Source organism: Melanostigma gelatinosum (assembly GCF_949748355.1).
Source record: "Melanostigma gelatinosum genome assembly, chromosome: 18".
Taxonomy (NCBI): Eukaryota; Metazoa; Chordata; class Actinopteri; order Perciformes; family Zoarcidae; genus Melanostigma; species Melanostigma gelatinosum.
The window spans coordinates 21,391,603-21,419,194 of NC_136651.1; the positions used below are offsets into that span (position 1 = coordinate 21,391,603).

General features: G+C 42.0%; 1 protein-coding gene across 2 annotated transcripts; it reads right to left on the reverse strand.

Moving 5' to 3' along the window:
- Positions 1 to 729: 729 nt before the first annotated feature.
- On the reverse strand, positions 730 to 27,322 carry il6st (interleukin 6 cytokine family signal transduce). Of its 2 annotated transcripts, none has more exons than XM_079290078.1 (16): positions 27,114 to 27,322; positions 26,619 to 26,688; positions 25,066 to 25,365; positions 24,503 to 24,650; positions 20,057 to 20,217; positions 19,784 to 19,938; positions 19,450 to 19,612; positions 18,216 to 18,292; positions 14,696 to 14,942; positions 12,608 to 12,778; positions 11,663 to 11,764; positions 9,654 to 9,800; positions 9,387 to 9,527; positions 7,143 to 7,239; positions 3,900 to 3,981; positions 730 to 3,401 (listed from the first exon to the last, which is right to left on the reverse strand). In XM_079290078.1, exons 2-16 carry the CDS (start codon positions 26,677 to 26,679, stop codon positions 2,826 to 2,828), a joined length of 2,628 nt encoding a protein of 875 aa, XP_079146204.1. In that variant the 5' UTR covers positions 26,680 to 26,688; positions 27,114 to 27,322; the 3' UTR covers positions 730 to 2,825. The 2 variants fall into 2 exon arrangements, with proteins under 2 accessions (XP_079146204.1, XP_079146205.1); XM_079290079.1 differs by having other exon boundaries at positions 26,619 to 26,684; positions 27,114 to 27,120.
- Between the last annotated feature and the right edge of the window lie 270 nt (positions 27,323 to 27,592).

The following is a 27,592-nucleotide window of genomic DNA, read 5'->3' on the forward strand; positions in this document are numbered from 1 at the left end:
ACTACACTATACTACACCACTACTATACCACTATACTTTACTACACCACTACACTACCACTATACTTTACTACACTACTATACTTTACTACACTATACTACACCACTACTATACTTTACTACACCACTATACTTTACTACACTATACTACACCACTACACTACCACTATACTACATTACTATACTTTACTACACTATACTACACCACTACTATACCACTATACTTTACTACACCACTACACTACCACTATACTTTACTACACTACTATACTTTACTACACTATACTACACCACTACTATACTTTACTACACCACTATACTTTACTACACTACTATACTTTACTACACTATACTACACCACTACTATACTTTACTACACCACTATACTTTACTACACTATACTACACTACCACTATACTTTACTACATTACTATACTTTACTACATTACTATACTTTACTACACTACTATACTACACCACTACACTACCAGTATACTTTACTACATTACTATACTTTACTACACTATACTACACCACTATACTTCACAGCTATACTACAATACTACACTACTATACTAGCCCATTTACGGCAGAAAGAAAAAAACGAGTTGCATGAGAGAAATAAAACACGTTAAGTGAATTCGATGAGATGTTACTAGATACCACACCAAAAGTAAACAGTTGGACTCAGTATCAAAATGGAATCTTCATTCTTTTTCTTTATCCTTTGTCAGACAATTCTACAAGTCATGTGAGTGCATGTTAGTGCATGCGAGTGCATGTTAGTGCATGTGAGTGCACGATAGTACATGCGAGTGCATATTTCCAGCTGACATCAACACATTAGTTAAAACATTTATTTCATAATGATCATTTACAGCGTTTCAAAACAGAGAAACCCTTAAACTTCGTCAGCAGGTAATGAATGCAAAACCCTTTTTCGACAGTTTGCATTGAAATGAAATCGTGCTTTAAAAAAGTAAAAAATATAATACTCAGTTGTGGATTTTCCTAGTTGTCATGACCACTGTAAACAACGTGAGACTGACCTTACTCTGCCACTGCCGACTGTAACCAGCTCTTCAAACTAAATAATTGTCACGTGAGCTACAAACTGTACATTACTAAAATATTTATTTCACTTCCTTTTTTTGATTTCCAAAGGCAGTTAAAGCAGCAGCGTGTAGGATTTAGTGGCATCTAGTGGAGAGGCTGAACTCCCCTCCCTACGATGGCCTTCAGGTAACGTAACAACTTAAATGTCCCTCTCTAGAGCGAGTGTTTGGTTTGTCCTTTCTGGGCTCCTGTAGAAACATGACAGTGAAACATGGCGGACTCCAAGGGGACCTGCTTCTGATGTAGATATGAAAATCCTACACACTGGTACTATAGAATGTACTTTTTTTGTTGAACCTGCACTGACAACACGTACGTGCCAGTGTGATCTTTTGTTACTTGATTACATTCATGTACAGAGTATGTACTTAAACCGAGAATACACTTCCTGTATTTTAAGTGACAATGCTCAGGTGATCAACTGTAACATCCCTGCAGAGGTAAACCCGTCCACATGAGGGCGCTACAGAGACACAAGTCAGAAACAGCTTCATCCTCAGTCCGCCTGCTGTAGCACCGATCACTCCCTAAACATGTGACATTTCCTAAACATACATGTGTGAGTATGTTTTGGGTATTATCTACTGTAAAGATGTGGCTGTGGAAGTTTTCTATGTGAGCGCAAAGCTGGTAAACTACCCCTACAAGCTGTAATTCACATTGAAGAGTGCTCTCACACAGCATCAGGAAATATTCACACTTGGTTACGCGTGAAAGACTCTTCACTGCTTCAAAGACTTGAAAAGAACATTGTGACAAACGTGGCAATACACAACTTTTCAATTCCCCCCCTAGCGTTTCCAAATGCTATTATTGTTGCTGCTGCTGTTGTTGTTGCAAAGATAACAGGATCGCTTTCATTTTTCTTCCGAGATTACAACTGGCAACAAATTTGGCGACCATCAGAGGGAAAAAAGCAAGACATATTCAAATACATAACCCTATTCAATCCCAGTGCAGCTCAGAGTAATCACAGGCTCTTCTGCCAACAGTACGGGGTACACTTTATGCAAATGAATGCACCATGATGTCACCGGTATGCAAATGAGAGAATGATGAATGTATAAAGAGAGCTGGCACGCCGTTCATTCCTATGAAAAGTTGCAGAGTGGCGCATGAAGCAAAGAAATGTTGACTTGAGAGTATAGAGTTCCGGTAAAAATACGTGAATCTTCCTCATCACTGGATCCATAGAGCATGAACACTATCGTTGCTTTTAGCCCCGCCTCCAGGCCCTGCCTCGTTCTTATTCACACCAACCGAGGAAGGTTTAGCACCTCTAGGACCGAATGAGTTAAATTACAGATACGTAATTTAACATTACCTGAAGGCCATCGTAGGGAGGAGAGTTCAATTTACGGATACGGAAGTTGTTTGGCCACTATGTCAAATTTGCCTCAAAGTCTGCGCTCTTCTTGGGGGCTTGGTATGACGTTGGAGCTATTGCTAGCTACTTTCATTGGAAATGAGCTGTCGACACACTGTCGAAAGCCTTCACCTTCCCTGGAGATCAAACCCGGTGGCAGATAGAACTGCACAGTGACAACCAGGCTTATAGGGAATCAATGGAAACAATATTCTATAGCCAGTACATCGTGCTATCAACATTTACTTCATAATGATAAGTTCAAGCTAAAATCCTGCCCATTGCCACTTTAACAAAAGGCACAGAAGCATTCACATAGATGACACCTCTAGGTTCGTCTGCGCTTACTGTGGCCTGTAGCCACCCAGCTGAGGCATGTAGCTGGAGGCCGGCGATGTTGACTGGCCGTCTGTCGGTGTCGCCTGCTCACAGTCCTCTTCCAGGGGACAGAAGTCCAGAGGCTCCAGCACCTCCTGCTGCTCCATGATGTCAGTGTGTGTGGCGCAGGGCAGGCGGGGGAAACGCTGGGACTGTCTGCTGCCCTCCTGCAGCAACGTGTCTGGGTTCTCCTCAGAGTCCAGCAGGGGCTGCGTGGACTCGGACCGTGAAAAGACAGCCTGCTGGGGTTGGGAGTTCGGGGTCTGACCCTTGTAACCACTGGAGGCCATCACCGAGGAGTACTGAACGGTGCTGGCCGTGGTGTCGGCCATGTCGCCACCCTCGTCGCTGTCGGACACACTCTGGCGAGGAGAGGACATGCAGGAGGAGCCACCGATGCCGCTGCTGTGCTCCTCGGACAGATACTTGTCCTTCTTCAGGGCCAGACTGGCCTTGTCCTCCTCGAACATGCCTTTCCCATCACACACATCCACATCGAGCACGCTGACGCCACACAGACCGTTCTCCTTTGGTGTCTCTGTCTGTAGAGGACAAGTTGAAAAGAAAAGTCTAATTATGATCAGACTGAAAAGTGACTGGAGTCTAAGGCCTCTAGTTTCACTAGTGAGAGCAGTGATGGCGTGGTGAGAATAAGGACACTTCTTAGTCATCTTATCAGTGGGCATAAAAATAACAAGCATAAACTTTTCTTTTGGAATATTCCTGATCCCAGTGGTCCCTCCCCAGTGGTCCCTCCCAGTGGTCCCTCCCCAGTGGTCCCTCCCCAGTGGTCCCTCCCCAGTGGTCCCTCCCCAGTGGTCCCTCCCCAGTGGTCCCTCCCCAGTGGTCCCGCCCAGTGTTACTGGTCCACTGCAGAATGAAAGCAGGCTAGAGCTGGAAAACAACACGGAGCTTGAGAGATTTGCTCTGTGCAAGCGAACCTTTGACGGGTCCGACTGTTATAGGATGTTGATTTGTCGCATATTGAATACTATACATGCCGTCACCCTCATGTGTGTCAGTTCAAAAGGAGTCCTCACTTTCAAAGGACAATCAGGAGACCAGTTTCCAACGGTGCTCTCTCCAGGGTTTGGAATCTGGGGCCAAAAGTTCTCCATGATCCTGTAGGAAGAGAGGAAACACTGAGGGTTATGTCTCAGCTTAGCGACTGTGGATCCACATAAGATCTTTTCAAACACTTTCATTCACTATGTATCTGAGCAATGGGGTTCAGCGATTATTTCTTCGGGGTACGCTCAGATGGACCAGTTCATAAGACGGTCCACGTCTGAGGACTGGAGGGTTTACAGCTGTTATGAATGACCACACACTAGTGTGATGAAAAGCCTGCCATCATTAAGAGGCACATTTGTTTAAAACCCTTGTGTAATGTCCTCCCGATTGCCGTACACCTTTTGTCCTCTGGGGTCAAAAATGACCCCGCCTGGTTTGACTGTTATTTAAAGCATATAGTATAAATTGTCAATCAATTCTGTTTTACACCTTTAGTCTTACTTCAGTCCAACCCATTACCACACATTTTTCCCTTTATTTTGGAATTTAGGGCTAATAGACCTTGTTTGCATAAAAGCACACCCTGTTTTTGGGTGAAAATACAATGAAACAATGAATTATTTTGACTTTATATTACTTTAACTATTTGACTGATCACAGAGAGGTATGTATCCAAGTTTAGTGAGGATGCTGTTTTTGAATCATTTTAATTTTTCGAATGGCAGCACATAATCACACCTGTTGTCAGTGGTGTACAGTAACGAAGTAGAAATACTTCGTTACTGTACTTAAGTCGATTTTTTGGATATCTGTACTTTACTATTTATATTTCTGTTGACTTTTACTTTTACTTCACTACATTTTGCAAAGAAAACTGATACTTTACCTCCGATACATTTCCCCTGAAACCTTCGTTACTCGCTACAAAATCAAATCTATCTTTAGAAACAAAATGAATCATGAGAGCAGCGTCGGGGACTGCGGTGGAACACAGACTGCAAGCAAGCAGGTTTGGTGAATCAGTGGTCCAAGCAGCAAGTTAAATCATTGGTTAATCACGTTAATGCACAATTGCAAACAAGTGCTCTCAAAGCCGCGGTGTTGTGATTCCCAGTGATGCCAGGATGCTACATGCTATAAGCTAGCGAGCGACTACATGAGTATAATTCCACTCAGGACGGGTGGGATGAGGAGGGGGATGGTCAAACTAACACTGTGTTTCCTCCAGGAGGCCGCAGTTTGTGCCGTGTGTGAAACGAGAAGCCAATGTTGATTTATTTGTGACGTGACTTCCGTACTTAAGCAACACCACTTCCGTAGATATTTTAACGCAAACCACGATCTTTTCCTAAACCTAACTAAGTAGTTTCATCGCCTAAACCTTAGTTGTTTCCTGCGAAGATGGAAGTTTATTTTGAAAAGACAGAATGCATGTAACAAGTGAAAACAGACTCATGTTGCTGGACGTTTGCAGGAAAAACGCACGAAAAATGAGGAGTAACTTTTCATAAGACATCAATAAAACGGGGATGAATTTATATCATTGTATAAAGAGAGTGACATGAGAAGACCAATCTCATGTCTGTAAGTTAAATCAGCTATAATCACTCTTTTAAAGTAATTAGTGACTCGTCTAAAACATTTAAAAAAGGAATAACTTCAATAGAATCATTCTATACACTGTAACTTCTTTACATTCTATTAGAATGTAACTTCTTTACATTCTAATACAATGTAAAGAAGTTACATTCTAATACACTGTAACTTCTTCACATTCTAATAGAATTGTCTTCTGAAGATGAACAGGACATGTTTCAGTTTCAAGTAATGACTGGGTTGTTACTTTGGGTGCTGCTTTAGTATTGATCATGTTTTGATATTTGAGTCATGTTGTGGATGATCAGATGGAGTTATGATGGTAGCAGTCGCCCAATTGCAGATTCAGCTTGAGCAAAACCTTTGTCTGTTGTGTTCAAATCAGGCCCATAGGAGTTTACAAGGCAGGTGTCCTTTCTCACAACACTGACCTGATGCATCAAGTGGATATGTTTTGCTGAACATAATATTATGCATTGGTCCTCTACATCCTCTAGTCTAATGAGCAGACTTATAAACGCACTGTTACAACTCCTTCATAGTGTCATATTGCTTTTCGGAGAATTATGATGATAAGTTCATAGCCGATGCAAAAGTATACTTATGTACAATATATTATGTTGAACATTGTTGCTCCTGGATGGATCACAGCAACCCAATTATGTTCAACACAGCTCCATGTCCTTGGTCATGGTGCCACAGCACTTAAAATAATAAACTTCATCATTCTCAAAATTCTGACCCTTTGCTTTTTTATTCACAGCATTTACTTGTACTTTTACTTTCAATACTTAAGTACATTTAATATCAGAAAGTTACTTTTGATACTTAAGTACAATAAATATCAGATACTTTGAGACTTTTACTCAAGTAGTATTCTAATAGGTGACTTTTACTGGAGTAGTTTTCCAGTAAGGTATCTTTACCTTTACTCAAGTATGGCTTTTGGGTACTTTACACACCACTGCCTGTTGTCCTCTGGGGCCAAAAATGACCCCGTCTGGTTTGACTGTTTATAAAGCATACAGTATAAATTATCACCCACCTCTGTGTTTCAACTCCTCAGTCTTTTAACTTTATTCCAACTCATTACCTGACATTTAAAACATGTCAACATTCATTTCTGCAACATTTAAGCCTCCTGTTACCTTCAAATTTACTAACACTTGTTATCCTGGGGTCATTTTTGACCCCAGCAATTTGAACCTCCAGAACATTATTTGAATTAAAATTGCAACCAAAGTTTATGTGTCAGGTACTTAGTTTTTTGTTGACTACCTAAATAGCCCTTTAAATAAAACAACCCCCCCCCCCCCCCCCGGCACCCAAACCCGTACACATCCAGAATCCCTGTTATGGGACTTTGGAGAAATATGCAGATCACCATCAAATCTCACTGATTGACCTAAAGTTGGAAAGAGATATTTTTTGGGTGTTTTAATGGCTTTAAATATCACTTTACATATCAACATGTTGAGTTTGTGTTTACGCAGTTGTCCCCATTAAATTAGGAAAAGTCATTAAATATTAAGCCAAAAATATGATGTCTCATTTATTTAGAGACCTTAAACGTCCTCTGGGGTCAAAAATGACCCCAGGACAACACAAGGGTTAAATGGGGACCCTGCATCAAACCCGGCTCTGAGAGCAGCGGCTTAGGTGTTCAGACTTACGCATCTTTTTTGTAGACACAGAGCAGCATGGTCCCGACAACGATGAACAGAAAGCCAAGGCTCACTCCGACCACAATGCCCTCCATCTCTCCTGGTGCTGAGGGAAACACAGAGAACACCACATTCTACCAACAACCACACAAGCCAAGCTAGAGAGAAACAGTCACGTCAGTAGACTTCATAATAGCAGTCCAGCTGTGGTCGAGTCTCCACAATGAAGGAAATAAATTGAGCTGATCAATGTACGTGTGTGTGTGTGTGTGTGTGAGAGAGCGCGAACAAAGCCCTCCCTCATGTGCAGTTATTTATCTCTTGTGAAAGCAGCCTTTGCTGGATGTTTTCTGTCAGCGCTGGTAACATATTAAAGTGCAGAGTCAGAAGCCTGAGATCAAATCTAAACTTGATGTTTGAGGAATGGAAAAAAATAATCTACAAAAAACATACAAAGGAAAATTTCCTGAGCATGACACAAATTATTAGGATTGAAAAATAGTATCACGGCAATATTTTGAGTCATCGGGGTATTTACAAAGACGACAGATGCAAATGAGCCCAGTCACAGTTCATGTGCAGCTAAATAAGATCTCATGCCATTTCTTTGCGCATGTCTAGCAAGAAATAGATCAATGGCAGTCGAGAGGGAGTACCATTTAAATGTGTAAGAACCAGTGGCGGCTGGTGGAACATGTTCTAGGTAGGGCCATCCTGTCAATTTCAGCAAACATCCCAGTATGATTTAATGCAAAAAAAATGAATTATCAAACAAGCATTATTACTTTGCAGTTAAATATTTAACATTTATTACAACACGAAAACAATCAGTAAATAACACTTATATAATATAATATAACATGTTCATTTATTGAGATGCCCCTATGGACCTTGTTATAGGAGGTGAAGATCAGGAGAAGTAAACATGAAGTGTAATTATGAATACTGATGTTAAATTAAGCTATGATGAGTTTTCACTGTTAATTTAACATCTCTATTACATGTTGATGCCTCCATGACCAAGTTAAGCAGATGAGACTGAGGACAGCTATGTAGAAGAAAAGATGTTCACTTTGTCTAATATGTAGCTTGACAGAGTTCTCATGTGTGTCCTGGTGTTCTCATGTTTCCTTACCTCCTCATCCCTCACTCCCTACCCTGGTGTTCTCATGTTTCCTTACCTCCTCATCCCTCACTCCCTACCCTGGTGTTCTCATGTTTCCTTACCTCCTCATCCCTCACTCCTGTAACTGTCCGTGCTGGATCCGTCCCCGTTGTTTTAAAAAGCTAAATAAATGATTAGCATGACGTCATCCAGCTAGCCAAACCTGTCTGGTGTACAGCTAGTACAGAAGCTTCATGTACTGCTTCCCTTTCCCACTAGTCTGCTGTCTGATTGTGAGGTCAGGCTGATCTGATATCAGCTCTTTGGCTGCAGAATCTCCGCCAAAGTTCTCCTCTCAAACGGGTCTTGGAGGAGGAGTGCTCGCGCTGGCGCTCGCCTGTAGAGACTTCTCCTGACGAGAACGAGCAGCGAGGGGGGCCTGATCGTTCTGGCCCACACTGAATCTATTTGAAGGCGCTGATTGGCTAAATTGTATGTCACTCATTTATATCTTCAATCAGCAATTGGCTAAACTGCTTCATAGACCCGCCTCTTTTGGGCCAAAACGATCAGGCCCCCCAAGCTGCGCGTTCTCAGAGTGTCGAGCACACAGACAGAGAGCACGAGCAGAGAGCACACAGGGGGAGAGGACGAGCAGGAAAAGCATATATTTTGCGCAGATAGCATATTTTACACACATTACTGGGTACATTCCATCATTCAAAAACACAAATATTGACAATTTCTATAATTTATGATTATTATAATACATTTTTTTGTGTGGCTCATGGTGGGGCCAGGCCCCATAGCCCTCTATTGACCAGCCACCACTGGTAAGAACTATATTGTCATATAACCTCAACAGATCCTCAACTTCTTCATCACATTATCAATGAATCCTGAATGGTTTTTTCTCATAATTTAATGATGCCTCTTCTCAAAACAGGATTTTGTGAACCAGGCCGTGTCAATAAGGTATCAACAGTATCAGTATGCTAGATGTCTAAACTGAACTTTGGCTGTGACTGTGTGTGTGTTTGTATGTTGTGTCACAGTCTAATCTTTTTATGGAAAAGTCGAAATTGGCTCTGGGACATTTTTGAATCATCATGGGATCATTCATCACAGCCACCAAGGTTTCCACTCACCATATTTTAGAGTGGTGAATGAGTGACAGATGCTGGTGGCTGAGCCATTGATGGTTGAGACTTTGATCCAAGTGTCATACTTGGTGTCGCCTGTCAGTGACGTCAGAGTGTATGAGGTGGTGTCAGCTGGCACGGTTATTGCTGAAAATGAGCAAAATAGAAATGAGCAAATAAGAGTGGCGTTTGGGTACAGTCAGGGAAAACACTTCCTGTGGTCCGACACTAAATAGAGAGCCGTCTCGTTCTATTCATGGCAGAGCTACGTACCGTGAGTTTCGGTTCCACTTGTGTAGAATATGGTGTAGTTTGTGATGAAGCCTTGCCGACTGCTCTGGGGGAGCTCCTTCCAGACCAGCTCGGCCTTGTTATGTCCCGGTTTACCGTTCAATCTAACAGCGGGGGCTGCCGCCGGAGCTGCAACCAACACAGCAACATCATCGTGTAGCTAATCATGCAACTGGATTCAGATACATCCTGACTTTGTACTGATGATTTGTGGCAACATCTCTGGAGGAACTAGTTGAAATTTAAAAAAACTTGAGAATTGAAATTTGTCCTTTTATCAAGTCTAACAAAACTAAATCGTTTTAATCGTGGCCCATTATTCGTTCAGAATATTGCATACAGTTCCTGTATTCTTCCTCTTCATTAACACTGAATGCTGCGAAAACAGGAAGTCAAAGAAACAGTAACATCCTGTTAGAGTTTGCAGACCTCGTTCAGATTTATTTATACAAGTATGTAAACATAGATTTATGTGGAAATGTGCGTCTATCTGGTATAATATTCTATCCTTTGCTCTTTTAATGTCTACCTGGGAAACACTTTGATGCTCGTTTTGATAAGTGTTGTATGAAGAAGATTTATTATAATCAACCACACAAGATATGTTTTTAGATTAAACCTTTGTTCCACAACATGAGACGAATAGCCAACAATCTAGCGTTAAATATTACTATTACAGAGAAAAATAGGATTTTATACAAAACGTAGCATTTGTTGTCAAAACTAAGAGCCAATCAACTCTTGAATCAGACGTTTCCCATCATGCCCTGGGTCTTGCAGTCTGGTGGACAGCAACTGCGGCATCTGGCTCTAAATACTGCCTTCACCTCATTGCCCACGTGTTCATCAACAAATCTAACCTGCATGCATTGTGCGGTGATCGATTCTGCACAGGACCGGCTCATCTCAGATGAGCCTAATAGCCAGCACTAATCCAAGAAGTATCTTCACCAACTTGGAGACACATCCACAGCAATTATGAAAAAGTGGCGCAAGGAAAGTATCAAGGGGAAACAAGAAAGCGATGCACACGGCCATTGGTGTTGGAAAATGACCTCAAGTTGATGTTTTGTTGGTTTATTTTAACACTGTGACGGCATGATTCAGATATGATCGCATATATCTGCTGTTAACCTAGCGTTAGCATTTAGCTCATTATTATAATATCTGAATCATGCAATCACATGACAGGATAGCAGACCTCAACAACTTCATAAGTCACACATCATGGCAACGAGCGTTTTCCAGCCGTGTGTATCACTTTGTAGGGTCCCCTGGAAACAATGTTGTGAGCTCATTTTCTAAAGGACTGCGCGTGTATCGTCAAATGTGACATCATCTGCTTGTGTGGTGTCTGTTTGCTCGTGGTTTCTTAACGTCCCTATGGGAGTAAAAAGATTAGATAAGTTAGCAGCAGAGGTTCTGTTCCTGCTAAACTTAACGAGCCTAAAGCCGGCTGTGAAAAACACAGACAAGAAAGGCTCTTCCTCACAGTAGTGAAGGTGATGGCAGGCCGACCACAGCCCCTGTGACTGCTCTGTGGGCACGCTCACATTCTGGGTGTTCAATGACAACCATTTGTTCCTTGAGACATAACACAGGAAGCAACGTGAAGAGGAGCATCTCCACTGCACAGTGCATGTACAGTATTATTGGCTGGACAACACTGAAATGTGTTACACCTCTGCACTTTGTTTGTGGTGAAAATTCATGTCACAATGAAAAACATTCATTGAGTTATTAAAGAAAAATCAATAGTTATTGAACGGATGTTTATCATTTAAATATGACAAAATGCAAACATAAAAAGGAAACTCATACAACAACGTGTACCTTCTATAAACCCCACAGTTACCAGCTTCAAAGTATGTGGCTTTTTTTCTGTCTCACTTTTTTGTAAATGGTATGTCTCTGCTTGCTGCTTTTAATATTCACAATACAATGGTTCACTCCTTACAATGAGTCACTGATGAGTGTGTGTGTTATCGTACCTCCTTGCTGCAGATAGGCTGCTGTGCTTGCTGGTTTCCCAGTCCGTCCAGAGTATATTGGATACACAGATACATTGTAGCAAACAAACTTCTCAAGGTTGCCTAGATTTCAGAAAGAAATGTTAGTTTAAAGGAAGGCCTGTCGAAACCATGTAATTAGAATAAAGCAGAGTATCAATTAAGTGATCCAGCTTTACAGTAAGACACACCCTGTGGGCTTGAAGGGTGGCTGGAGAAAAGCCATGTCAGCTTGGATTTACACATCGTCACATAATGTAGTGCAGTAATCTGCACAGAAACTACATAACTATGCTGAATATGAATGCAGATTTGATGTTGACTGGATCACACCACAAAAGTCACGGTTGGGTTGGGTACGATACAGTGGAGCCACGGTTCGGTACAGTAGAAAACTATAAATGCCAGAGAAATGTACTTGATTTTAAAATATATTTATTCATTACAACTAATATCATAAAGTTATTCTTTGACTTTGAACAATGATGGAACTATACCTGAGTGACTCATCTTCAGGGGTGTCTTCTTAGCAACACATAAGCATAAAAAACTAAAACTGCTCCTTAATGTTATGTAGTATTGTTACTTACATCTTGTATTGTTACTTAAATCTTGTATTGTTACTTACATCTTGTATTGTTACTTACATCTTGCAAAAGAGATTTTTTTTTTATCTCAATGGGACTACCTGCTTAAATAAAGGTTTAAAAAAAAAATAAAAAAATTCTTTTTTTTTATTCAAACGTATTTGGTTCGTCATGCGTACCGAACCGTGAGCCTCGTACCGAACGGTTCAATACGAATACGCGTACCGTTACACCCCTAATAACTATCTATCTACTGTATAGACCATGAGTTCATTCTCAATGAGGACATATTTTGTATGAAATATCACTTTGATGGCACGTTGGAAAGGAAAAGGGTTACCTTTAATGGCAGTGTGCCTGGTGTTTCTGTTTTCCCTCTGCCAGTCCGTCTGATCACCACTGACCCACTCCACCACGTACTCTGACAGAGCTGTGCTGTTGGGGGGTTTCCACTGCAACCACAGACGGCCCCCATGGGGCCACACCTTCAGCTCTCCAACTGGAGCGAGCTCTGGAACACACACACACACACATACATACATACAATGTCACATTGTTACTTTGAGCATTCACAACACTCAGAAAATGTAATTATTAGCTGTGTTGTGCAGCAGCATGCGTCTGTGTGCACAGGGTCAGACCAGAAGCAGCAGCGGACTACAGTCCAGCCTGCAGCTGAGATCTCGGCTGCAGTTCCATAAACAGCTGGAGTCTCTGCTCTGGACTGAGGGTAAGTTGTAGGAGGCTTCGCGAATCAGCTCATTACATTCCAAAAAAACAACGGCCATGTGGTGCAGCAGCACATCATATTGTGTCATATAGAATATTTGGATGTCAATTGGACTACATACACTGAACTAAAAAATAAACCCAACATTTCTGTTTTTTTCCATTTTTCACAAGTTAAAAATAAAGACCTAAGACTTGTTCTATGCACATTAAAGGATTATTTACTCAACCTTTGTCACACATTTGTTAAAATCATGTTAGTTAGTGAGCACCTCTTTGTTAAGATAATCCATCCTCCTGACAGGAGAACCTACATATCCGGCTTCTTCACCTGTAACATCGTCTGACAATAGCTACCAGGAGAGCCGATGCAACAAGTCAGCAGGGTCTTGACCTGACTGCAGTCTGTTGTCGTAACCGACTTCAGTGGGCAACGGCTCACATTCGATGGAATCTGGCACTTTGGATGCAATCTCTTCATGAATGAATCCAGTGTGACCCAAAACATGCACATCTGTTGCCCTAGTCATGTGAAATCCATCGTTCAAAGTCTTCTTTTCTAGATAAAACAACTCATTTTAGAGTGGCCCAAGACACACCTGTGTATCAAACATGCTTTTTAATCAGCATCGAGACATGCCACACCTGTTAGGTCGATTATCTTGGCAAAGGAGAGGTTCTCACTAACACAGATTTCAAGACATTTATGAGAAATAGTTGTCCTCGGAGGTTGAGGCAGCAACCATGAAACTCAGCGTCCTGGGTTCTGTTCCAGCTGGGAACCTTTGTTGCATGTCCAAAGTCAAAAGATACCGATTGGACGACGTAGCCCAGTTTTAAGGATAAATGAATTTGGAGTACTGACCTGGATTAGGTTTTTGTCTTGTTAATATAACAGAACAGTAGGACAACGAGAGGGGCTAGAGTTTTATGAACAAGTCCCAGGATGAATACTGGACCTAGTCGTTACCTTATCAATAAAAAAGGTAAGGAACTTGTCTCAATCATCTATAGAAAAACACTGTAATGTAGAGAGTGGTGGTGAAACAATGTTATTAATAGTGTTAAATAAAATCTTAGGACGTCTTTTTGAAGAAGAAATTAAGTTTGAAGAGTAAGCAGTTCTATCTTCCTTTAATACAGCATTAAAACAATCTCGGAGATGTTTGAGGTATGTGCGATGCACTTCTAGTCCAGTGGCTTTCCAGAGCCGCTCGGTCCTGCCTCACTTTGGTCTCAGGCTGCAGACAGCATCTGTCATCCACGGAGAAGTGCTGCAGATAGCCCTAGTCCTATCCCTAAATGGTGCCACTTTGTCCAGCAACGTGGTGAAATGCTCATTAAAAGACTGCATAAAAAATTCAACATTAAGATTCGTGTTAATATCACAGCAAAAATGCATTGAGAACTGATCAGCTGTACTTTTTACCGAGTAACAATGTGGGGACCAAGTGCTTGTCTAAGACACAAGGGGTCAGCATTTACAGAGAGATGAAAGAAAATACATTTATGATCACTGATCAATAGGTTCTTGGGAAGTCCGATAAAAACTGACCCGCTGGACCGGGAAGTCGATAAATGAAAACACAATAAAACAGCTTTATGTACATGTCAGTGGAGTACAGAGTTACAGCATTAATAATAAATGCAGCGGTTTAGATTATACTATGTACGTGTGCCTTTAGAGTGTAACACCTACCATGTGCTTTTTTTGAGATGACCAACGATGCCTCAGCAGATTTCCCCACAGAATTGACAGCAGAGACGTACACTTTAACAGATTTCTTGTCAGCCAGGTGAATCTGTTGAAGGACAGTGATAGCGCCGCTGTCTGACCTGTTGACTGCGAAACTCCCCAACTCCAAACTCCCATTCTTCACTTTATCCTTTGGGTCTTGAATCTTTACATTGAATCTTGTTATCCTCCCATTGGCAAACACAGGATCCTGGCAGAAACAAAGTCACACACTGTATGTTACTATTCTGCATCAACTCAGAAATACAACTGCATACATTTTAACATTGTTTTGGTTACTATTATTGTGATGCCATTGTGCGCTGTGTATTCAGGCCTTTACTACCCTTATCCTTCAAAGGTTAAGGCTTTGTTCAACAGAACTCTGTTGTCCTCCAAACAAAAAACACATTCATTCAACACAGTGAGTGGAGTTTATGGTGAAACACCTTTGAAAGAAGCACTTTGTGGCGCTGCTCTGCAGGCGACACGGATGCACGTGCCTGTGCTGCTGTTTGTTTGTTGTTTGTTTGGCTTTTTGTGAACGATCGGTTTTTTTCTGGTGACGTTACTGCTCCTGCAAACGTTTCACCACCTGCAAGGCTATACCGGCTTGGGCAAGTAGCAACCAGGCGCTATCTTACACGAGGGAAGCGCTCTTGTCTCTATGCCACTATGGAGATAAGCTCACAGCAGATCCTTTCGGATCGCTCCTCAAAAATGTGCCGGAAGATATTAGAGCTGCACATCGGCAGCGATTGCGGAAAAGAGGCCGGAGAGGAGGCCTATGACAACAGCTACGGAGAAGAGGCAATCGACCGCCCCTGCCATCTATGATTCTGAGTAACGTAAGGTCGCTGAGGAATAAGATGGACAAACTCCGACTCCTGACAAGGGGATGCTTTGAGTACCGAGAGTCCTGTATCATGCTTTTCACTGAGACTTGGTTACACCCCGAGATCCCTGACTGCTGTGTTGGTATAGAGGGGTTCTCACACATTCGCTCTGACAGAAGCTCTGTCAGGGAAAAGCAAAGGGGGCGGGCTCTGCTTGTACATAAATGACAAGTGGTACAGACAGCACACAGTCCGGAAGAAAATCTGAAACCCTGATGTGGAACTGTTATGTGTGAGTCTCAGGCCGTTCTCCGTTTATGTACCTCCCAATGGCAATGCCTCGAGGGCTGCGGCACAGGTGGCAGACACGAACAACTACAGCGCACCCCAAACGCCCCGATTTTCATCATGGGAGATGTTAATCATTGCAACGTAAACATTGCATTGCCAGGTTTTGAACAGTATATTAAATGTGATACCAGGAAGAATCGGACTTTAGACAAGTGCTATGGTAATGTAAAACATGCATACACAGCCATAGCTAAACCACCCCTGTCTAACTCTGACCATAACACCGTTCACCTGATCCCCACATACAAAACAGCACCGAAGAGCAGTAAACCTCTGGTTAAATCTATCAATGCATGGACAGATGACAGCACAGAAACACTGAAAGGTTGCTTTCTATGTACAGACTGGGATACCTTCTCTGGAGAGCCAAACCTGGACAACGCCACAGAAGTTACCACAAGTTACATACAATTTTGTGTTGCCACTGTGATTCCAAAAAGGACAATAAAAGTCTACCCTAACAAAAAACCTTACATCACAAAGGACGTAAAGGACTGTATTAACAGAAAAAACTGGCATTTAAGACCAACGACCACCTACAACTAAAAACTGTACAAAAGGAGTTTAACCAGAGGCTGAAAGAAGCTCGGGAACGCCATAGGGAGGCAATAGAGGAAAACCTCCAGGCTATCAACTCTAAAAAAAAAAACTAAAAAAAACAACTATGGATTCCATGAAAACAGCCACCAACATGAAACCCACAAACAAAATCCATATATGTTGTAGATGAACTGGCTAAAGCAAATGAGCTGAATGTATTTTACAAGCGGTTTGACAATTATGACTTCTCTGCTGAATGTGACATGGTGCTTGATGGTATTGCTATTGATGATGTTGACAGGCTAGAGATTGACCATGAATCCGTCAACAAGGTCCTTAAGCAAATGAATGTCAACAAGGCCACAGGTCCAAATGGTATCTCTGCTTTTCTATTAAAAACATGTGCAGATGAATTGACACCTGCCTGGTGCCCCATTTTCCAGAGGTCCCTAGATTCTCGCACTGTACCAACACAATGGAAAAAGGCAATCCTCATACCGGTCCCTAAGAAACTCTGTCCACAGGAGAATAATGATTTTAGACCTATTGCTCTAACCTCTGTTGTGATGAAGTGTATGGTGTAAGGCTAGACAGTGACCTCTAACGGTTAAGGCCAGACAGTGACCTCTAACGGTTAAGGTTAGACAGTGAGCTCTAACGGTTAAGGCCAGACAGTGACCCCTAACGGTTAAGGCTAGACAGTGACCTCTAACGGTTAAGGCCAGACAGTGACCCCTAACGGTTAAGGCTAGACAGTGACCTCTAACGGTTAAGGCTAGACAGTGACCCCTAACGGTTAAGGCTAGACAGTGACCCCTAACGGTTAAGGCTAGACAGTGACCCCTAACGGTTAAGGCTAGACAGTGACCCCTAACGGTTAAGGCTAGACAGTGACCTCTAACGGTTAAGGCTAGACAGTGACCTCTAACGGTTAAGGCTAGACAGTGACCTCTAACGGTTAAGGCTAGACAGTGACCTCTAACGGTTAAGGCTAGACATTGAGCTCTAACGGTTAAGGCTAGACAGTGACCTCTAACGGTTAAGGCTAGACATTGAGCTCTAACGGTTAAGGCTAGACAGTGACCCCTAACGGTTAAGGCTAGACAGTGACCCCTAACGGTTAAGGCTAGACAGTGACCCCTAACGGTTAAGGCTAGACAGTGACCTCTAACGGTTAAGGCTAGACATTGAGCTCTAACGGTTAAGGCTAGACAGTGACCCCTAACGGTTAAGGCTAGACAGTGACCCCTAACGGTTAAGGCTAGACAGTGACCTCTAACGGTTAAGGCTAGACAGTGACCCCTAACGGTTAAGGCTAGACAGTGACCCCTAACGGTTAAGGCTAGACAGTGACCCCTAACGGTTAAGGCTAGACATTGAGCTCTGAGTCGTTTAGGTTGACGGGCAGCGAGTCTCACAACAGCTTTTGCAAGTCTTCGCAATTTATGGGTTACAATGTGGTCAAGACCGTCATAACCCTTGGTTACATTATAGTGTAGGTTTCGACCTGACGTCCGTTTTGTTCAAGGTGTGAAAGCTAGGAAAAATCAACATTGTATTCATGTAGGATTACATGTATATGTAGGGGGAAACTCCAAGCTTAGCTTCATAGAACTGTATAGAAAAAAGCTGTAGAGAACATGTGTAGGCATTGCAGTGTTTTTGGTGTTCTATGTTTTCCAAAGCAAACGGTGCTATTTCTATTATTAGGTGTGACCGTTTTTAAGAGTTAAATTGAATGTGATGTGGTTATTTACCTTACAAATAAACTGCACTCGTCGGTTGTTTATGCCGTCACCTTCAATGATTCTCCATACATCCGGTTTACCTGGTACTAGGACAAAGAGAAAAAAGGAAACTAAAACTTAAATATCTCGTTTACCAAAATGACATTTCAAAATCATGACACCGCATCTTACAAATCTACATTACAACATTAGAGTCGGCAGATTCAGCGGTTCAACAATTCCTTTCACCGCTGTAAATTTGCATTTAAAATATGTTTGTCATCTTAAAGGTTAGTGATCAATGAGGCTGCAAGACATTTTGCACAAATTGTGTTTACCAGGCTGCACCTTGTGGCAGTCAAACCCCATTCAGTGCAAATCTACACCAGACACTAATATCAGTGCTTTAAGTACTGACCGAGTGCAAGGAAGGTCTCAAGTACTTCGTTACAAGGACTCATATTAGCCGTGTTTCCATTCAATTGTCAAGCAAATTTCAAACAAACTTTTGAAATGCAAATTAGGCCCGGTTCCATCAACTGGTTTTGAGCGAATAACCGCATCGCTACATCGTAGTTGGAGCTATAGGCTCTGCATGGCTGTAATTCATCAGTAAATAGTAGAAGAACAAGAGACTGCGAAGCGGAAACCAAGTCGGCGTGGCCACGTACGATAGAAAAACAGAGAGGTCTTTCACGTCAGCTAGTATTGGACATGTTTCATGCTGCTGGGAGAAAGGTGAGGATGAGATGATTGGATTATACTTGACCTCAAGTATAAGAGGGTCAGGAAAGCCCACTGGTCAGCGCATGGGACCCGAACAAATCATGTTGCCGGTACCTCGGCCAGTGGCCAACGCTAGCATTTGAATACTGCACAGGGCGGGTCTTGCCGAGAATAGAAACGCGACGCCGACAGCAGAGCCCTGCATCTCGGACAGGTCGCCAGGCCACAGTGCTAGCTACTACACCACTGCACCTCACCCACGAATTACCTCAAGTGAGCAAACAACCTTTTTTCCCAGTTCAGGAATTTTAAAGCATTTTGCTGTTTCCATACAGCTTTTCTAATGCAGTACTTCAAAATGTGCATCCAAATATGTGACTGACTACAAATACAGTTATTGTGTCCATCAGGTATGACAGATATTTGACAATACATTTATCTGACGTTCGTCAATTGTCTTTGAACACCATGTTGTATTTGTTTGCCAAACACTTTTACTTAGTCAAAGCAGTCTGACATGTCATATCATAAAACTCACAGTCCTCTGGTGTTCTCTTGGTAGCGTTGGTACTCCAGTTGCTCCAGTAGCCGTGGCCCTCTCTTGCGTTTTTGCAGCACACCTGAGTGAAATATACTGTGTCTGGATGAAGGTTCTGGAGTCTGAAGGACTGTATGTCCATGGCAGTGTCATTAGGAGGTACCTAAAAGGACATTAAACACAACTCTTTTATTGATTTGGTCAACTAATAATTAGAAAGGACAAACAGCAAACTTGTCAGTTGACCAGGCATCTACACGTAGAAAATAACAACAATATGGACCTGAAGAAAAATAAGTTTATTTGAGTGTTCGAATGAGAAAAACATACTTACATAAGTCCAACTTTGAGATCCATGTTGGCAGAATCTTATTTTATATGTTAATCTCACATATTCTTTAGGAATAGGATGAGTCCAGTTTATCAGAAGGGAGGTGGGAAAACTCTTCTCGGAAATGACTTTGACATCTGATGGCGGGTTTGTTTTCACTGTAACAAAAGACACAACAAGCTGTCGTCCTTAGTCACATCTCAGCATTGTGACTGGTATGTACACGTTTTAGACCAGACTAGGTCAGAGCACGCAGACAGAAAGATGCAAACTTACCAAACATGCCGGCATCCTCATCCAGATGCTCAGACTGTATTTTCCCCAGTTTATTGTGTGCCTCCACCCAGATCTCCAGCGTCATATGATTGGGGAAAGTGGCTTCAAACTCCACTTGGGCACTGTTGTTTTTGGTCGACACATTATAGTGCTTAGGACCGCTGATAAAAGATTTGAATACCATTTAGAGGACTCAACAGCAAGGCTTACACAGTGATACATACAAATGGAATTCTTCCAACACTTTTTTACATATTCCAAGTTCCAACCTTTCAGCCCTCTCACTATAACACATATATATGTCCATCTCAGACATGAAATCTCTAACACTGCTGGCTTCATCTGCCTGTTGATCAAGAGCAAACGTGATGACTTGAAATAAAAAGTTCTCTCATTGGCTGCAGCAGTGATCGAATGTAAAATGTAACTTGTAGTTGAACTATCTCTGTGCCTTGACTGACAATTATTGTCGGAGTTTGATCATTTATGACATCACGTCCTTTTACGTAGCTGAGTGCGGGGAGAATTTTGTTCAACGGAAAACGTAATGTGCCCTTCACACACACGTCAACACTTGATTTTGGAAGAAGGAAAAACATAGCTGCACTGGCCTCGATGGGTTCAACGGTGAGGTCTGTTGCACTTGTGACTAGTGGTGTAACGGTTCACGGATCGATCCGTGATCCATTCAGTTCACACCTCACGGTTCGGATCACACTTGTGAACTGCGGATTAATTTAGTTTTTTACAGTGTAATCATCATAGTGTGTAATTAAGTTCTACTGCTGCTGCTCCTTTTCAAGTAACAAATCCCTGAATATCAATGCAGAGTGTCAGTGAACAGGTATAAAGCAGTAGTGTGTTCACGTGAACGGAGCGTGTTCGAAGCATTTAACGATGAAAGTCATGGCGAGCGGAGGAGCGTCAGAAGCTCCCGGCGTCATTTAAGTCGCAAGTTTGGGAACATTTTGTCTTCCATGTAACTTATGACGGATGAGGGTGGTGGACAAAACCGTTACGGTATGTAGGCGTTATTTAAAGAGAGAGACACGACAACGGCAATACATCCGGCATGTCCACACATATGAAGCTCCACCATCGGTCTGTCAGCGACGGGGGCCAAGCCACAACAACAACAAGGTATCATCGCGGCATTTAAGAAAGCGTTTGTGGCAGAATCAGACCGGGCTAAAGCTATTACAGCATCTATTGGGGTCTTTATTGCTGCAGACATGAGGCCATACTCCGTTGTGGAAAACAAAGGATTTCACAGAGAGCTACGTGATTGTGACGCGGCGGAGTGGGAGATTCATAGTCCGGTGCTGTAGACACGCCCCCTCTGGGAGAGTCACACAGACAGACACACACCTGGTGCAGGTGCTGACAGACGCAGTAGAGTGGAAGCTAGACAGGCCCAATAATATTCCAGTCACCACAGACAGTCCTCTCCCCAGACAATGCAGATATTCTAAGTTGTAGACCATTTCACAGTAATGTAACATTATTACAGTGCATTTAAGTTATAATGCACTGTAATTGTAATTGTACTTCTTCTTTGGGGGCGACCGTGGCTTACTGGGTAGAGAGGGTTGTCCGCCAACCGAAAGGTCACCGGTTCGATCCTCGGCTGCACCGTGTCCTGTGTCGAAGTGTCCCTGAGTAAGACACTGTACCCCTAACTGCTCCCCGGGCCCCTGTCATTGGCAGCCCACTGCTCTCTACATATACACAGGGATGGGTCAAATGCAGAGAATAACTTCCCCACTGTGGGACTAATAAAGCAATGTTTCTTCTTCTTCTTCTTCTTGAATGACATAACCTGACAGGAAGTAAACATTGACCCAAGTTGTTGCCGAGCAGTTCAGTTCAGTTGAAACAGTGGTTGATCAAAGGACGAGGGTATCATTTCCGGACTGTAGAGTGCACCTGTATATAGGCCGCACCAGCTCATTTTTAAAAGAAAAAATAGCGTGTACATAAATAAGCCGCAGGTGTCCCCGTTGAACGACAAGATGCTTTTAACAGTACTAAAGTTGTCTTCTTCTCTGAACATCATAACATGTCCGACTCGCTAGCTTCTAAGCTAATTTTAACATTACCGCCAATCAGTGTCGGAAATACACGAGGGCAAAACTGCCCCTAAGAAATATCATCTTGCCCCTGATATCACTAGGAGAGGGGCAAAAAATACCCCCGAAAAAAATGGAGCGCTTCTTAATCAGACCTGTGACTGCGGTCAACTCAGCAGACACTTACATGTTAGTGCACCTATATGCTGACATTCACGGTAAACGCATTTAAACGGTGCAAATCGGGAGCGATCGAAGGACTTTGAAAGTTAACGGAAAGATTAACGTGAGACAACATCCGGTGTCTTAAGACGAACATCCGGTTTTCAGAATAAGATGCCAACAAAGTATACATATTGCATAATGCAAATTAGATTAAATGAATTATATTCACATTAAGTACAAAACATGCTACCTGCATCTCGTGAGTTAAAGGTAAAATACACCTAAATTGTGCGTAAAGTGTCTTTATTCTTTGATTTTAGGGTTGCTGGAAATGAATAATACCTGACTGACAGTCAATTAAGATATTTTACTAAGTAAAAACTCTGAATTGAATTTGTACCTTCAAATGGCACATTTTTTTAAATTTTAAGGTGGTATAAAAATGTTTTCCTCAAAAATTCCACACAATAACTAATGCATATGGTAATATCACAATATTTGAGGTGCTACAAAAATATTTTTTCTCAATAATTCCATACAATGACTGATATATATGTAATCAAGGCATCGTTGACTTAATACTTGTTAATAGTTGTTTAAAACATTTAATAATAACAATAAATAACCACAAAGAAATAAGAATAAAATTGAATATGATTGTCTGATTTGTTTGTTTTTTGTTAAATAAATCTAAGAAAACACTTTGAAACTGTAGGCTACTGCCTAATAGTCTTATTATTGCCATTTGCTCAATATTGCTCATATACTGTAAGCCTAAATAAGTATATGTATTATTTTGAACAAAGGTTAAATGTTATTTCACAAGTTTCAAAAAATGCCCCCAATTTTTTGAAAATGCCCCTGGATTTCAGTCAGTGGGGGCAAAAATTGCCCCCAAAAAAATATGTTAATTTCCTACCCTGCCGCCAATGGGGAAATGCTAACTGCGATTAGCATTAGCGAATATAATATATATTCGTACATCTTTTCATGCAGACATACTTACAGACTACGGTCTCTCAAGGCTACCAAACTGAAGAAGTAAAACGAAGCAGCGTGTCTTCTCATTGTAATCTAAAAGCAACGAGGCAATAACTGTTGTTGTAACTCGTAGCTCTGAATAGCATTTACGGCTAACTGGCTTGGCTGCTTAATAGGGCTGATGACGCCGCTGGTCACGGGGCTCGCTAATCGCTCCAATAACAGCTGATTCCTCCACAGAAATGCAGACTTTTACTGCACAACAGCTGCTAGCTGTTGTGCTAGCAGCAACGCTTGTAATTAGTTATCCATGTTGAAATGAATTACTGGTCGCCCTGCCTGTTTGTTTTTTTCCGGGTACGGGTCACGTGATAGTGAGTGTGACGAATCAGGGACGGAGACGTCATGGCTGGTAATGACCAATCCAGTAGCGAGCACGTGTGTGGGCTCATGTTTTCTAACAGACATCCATATCCGACTATGGCGGCGCAAAGCTAGTTAGCCTATGAAAATCCATACATTAGCCGCACCGTTGTAAAAGCCGCAGTCTCAAAGCATGTGACAAAAAGTAGCGGCTTATATGCCAGAATTTACGGTACCTCATGTTGCACTTAAACTTATCAGCATTGAGTATTCTTGAATGTTTTATTTTTATTTGTTATTTATTTCATTTTGTTTCACATTGGACATCTTCAACATCTTTGTTTTTATGTAAGACTATAGCCCAAAGTTCTTTGCTTTAAGTGTTCTTGAAGCTCTTAAATAAATAAATGAAAAGCAGTTATATTTGTCTCCTCCCTTTTTCTTTGCGGATCCAAAAAATTATCCGAACCCCGACTCAAGAACCGTGATCCGAACCGAAGCGTGAGGTTTGTGATCCGTTGTACCCCTACTTGTAACCAAAGTCAGCTCAAATGTAGAATGGTGCTATAGTGGTTTGGTACATCACTGCTGCACAGGGTGTGGAAAAAGCTTGTTGCCACTACTATCTGGCAGGGCAAGCAGGATTAACAGACTGAGTGAAGGGACTTTTTAAAACTGCTCAGTGTTTCATTTTATGAGCAGAATTATGTCAAATAAAATATTGTCGTTAATCATCTTTAAGTTAAGGTGGAAATTCCCTCCAGACGTTCCTGAGATATCCTGTTCCTGAGAATGGACCGGACGGACAGACAACCAAAAAACATTTATTTTGCCACATAGGCATAAAAGCTTCTAGGGGTATACTCACGGGTTCACTGAGACATACAGTTTGTATGATGTATGGACGTTTTCGGTTTGACGTCCTACTGGGTCCCACTTACAGCTGATCATTCTAGAGATGTCCTTCTTCTCCTGAACGGCTACACAGGACAGATTCTCAGGCTTCCCCGGAAGATCTGACATTGAGACAGACAACCCAGACACATCTTATTTGCTTCATTTTTTAGTAGATGGTGTTTTTTTAATGACACAGGTATCAATGTATTTGAGAAACAACTCAAAGATAATCGTAAGTTTATGTTTAATCACAAAAATGTGTCTACTATTTGTTCAGGTTGCTTTTAAGCTCAAATTCAGACTACACTATTCCTTAGGCTCAGAAAGTCTAAGGGAACCGAACACACTGGATATACTTAATAAGCGTCTACATCACTGTAACAGTTGGTCTGCGAGCTCTCAAGGATGTTACCGGCATGTGATCATGTGAAATGTGATCATGACCAATAGAAAGAATGACCAAACATAGAAGTATTAAATACAGGTGGTTAGAAAACCGCTACCGATTTGGAAGTCCTGACAACTCAAACTTACAGCCTTTCTCAAGGTAGATCCCGTGAGTAAATTTGCCGCTGTTCAGGGCACAATAGGGCGACTCTTTCTTGCAGGAGCAATATAACCACTGAGATTCTCCGGTGATGGGGACAGTGACATTGAGAGCAGATTCGTTGATCTTGGTGTATTGTTCTTTGGGTACAGTAGTCGCAGACAGATTCCAGTAGAGGTCATCTGCTGTGACTTCGGCTGTGTTGATGATCATGCACGTAGCCGTGAAGTTGGTCCCGATCTCTAAAGCTGGAGACTGTGGGGCTATCACCAAACGGTTGTTGTGTTCTGAAGTTGAAGGAGAGCAAGGCCATCAGAAAACAGCGTCAAATGAAGATAAAAGTAACACCTGTTGCCTTTATCTTCAGAAGACTAACACAACAAGAAAACAATTCAATGTTCGTTATCAAACAGGAACGCAACAGGAGCGCATTCAACAGGAACGGGGGGGGGGGGGGGGGGGGGCATGTTCACCTTTTTCAAAATCCCTTTTTTGGGTCCATTAAATTAATATGAGACGGTGGCTATCGAAAAGTTCTCATTTTTATATTTTTTTAAAAAGGGAGTCATTAAAATGGAATGTATGTCTAGGTACAGTGCAATGAGAAGGTATATTCATAATGTACTAATCATGTCAAAGAGTACTCGACACTTTGACAAACAAAAGCTAAGCACAGACATTGCAGTGATCTTGATAAATAATAAATAATGTTGGATCATAGATCTACCAGACCAGCTCGTATGCAGCTTATATCTCTAACTGAGTACCACACATGTGCCGTTCAGTAGGGTTCTGGGTTAAACATGCAGAGACTAAGAGGCCTTTACCACTTTTCTGGCAAAATGCTTAAACTAAGCAGGATAGCAATGTTAATGTGTTGCTTTTAAATAGTTGGGAATATGAGAAAAGCGTGTATGATTGCAGAAAACGGTATACAAATCTTGTATTTTTTTTCCTGGGGGAGGACTCCACCCACCCACTTTTCAAACCATTGTTACGCCTTGGACTAGGGTAGCCAAGTAGGGAATTTATTCTCCATTACATTTGGTATGTCTCAATGATACACACTATGGGCCTTGGTGAGAAAAAACTGAATGGAAGCATAACGTAGTTTTTTTCTCGACAAGGTTGCTTTAAGAAGCAGGTGGTAAATGTATTCTCAAGGCAGACATACTGACTTGTTATAGCTGGAGAAAACTAATGGAACTAACAGCATCAACAATGGTTAATGTGACATGTATGCACAATACCAGGACCCTTGAGTTCAAGCATTGAAATGGAATGCACCCATCATTAATGTTATTAATTCTATCAATGTTTCCTGCTGTGAAGTGTAGAAATGGCCGTGGCAAAAAGATCTAGTGCACATCATTGTTAAAGTGTTAATTTAAACGTTATTGTGTCCACTCCAGGGCAGCAGCAGATGAGACATTACGCATGCAAACAGCAGCAGAGAACTAGACGTGACAATGTGTTCAGCCTCTGTGTGTCTCCTGAAAGACAAACAGTGGCAGGACTCAGGATGGAGACGGCTACTGACCAGCTGCAGCAGGAAGAGCGGAGGCAACGCAGGCTAACACCAACAGCTGGAGAGACACCATGACGACTAGCTAGGAACATAAACAGAGAACAAAACGTCAGACTGGAGAAAGTACCTTTAGCCTCACTTCTGTCTTAACCATAAACGCTACAAACTCACCACCTAGCCTCAATAACTAACGCTAAACTAGTCATTGAGAAACGACGTCACGTATTGGCTGTTCATCTGACCCCTCTTTAAGTTCCATGTTCTCTGTTCTCACTTTGCTAAGATACTTGTGTTAACGCTAGCTAATAATGCAGTGTTAGCTAATAGTGGCTAACGTAGCGTTAAGTTGTTCCATAAAAACAAGCACAGACTATGTAGCGTGTGGCTAACAACGTACGTCACAGTGCTGCGAATTCAATTTTAGGATAGCATTGAGAGCTCACATTTTCGCCATCCCTGTTAACGCCATATTGTTTCCGCAGTCAAAAGCAAGACGTTGTCACTTACCTAACTGGCTTCAATGTTGGTCCCTGTGTGATCTCACATCGATACCATATTCATGTATTGCTTAAATCGAACAATCGCCAAAACAAGAATTTTAGCTGTATTACGTCCCAGTGATTGTGGGGTAGGACCGCCCACTTCCCGTCAAGGGAAACTTGTGTCGCAACATCTTGCGCCACACCGACACGATCTGACAGCATACTGATGGAACCACCTCTCTACCGGTGAGCTCTTTGCCATACTAGTGAGAGTTTAGCGATCTGCTCGCATGCGCAGTGAAGACATACTATTTGCTGATTCGTCCGATAAATTGTCCGTCAAACATATCTGACTAATCGGTGGTTTCCTCTTTTCCTGTCTCGGATATACGCCCACCCCCCTGATATTTTCCAGTATGTCTCCGCCCCTCTACTTCAAAATAATGCACGTGCCCGTAAAGGTTCGTGAACATTGACGTTGCAGAACAAGACAACACATGATGT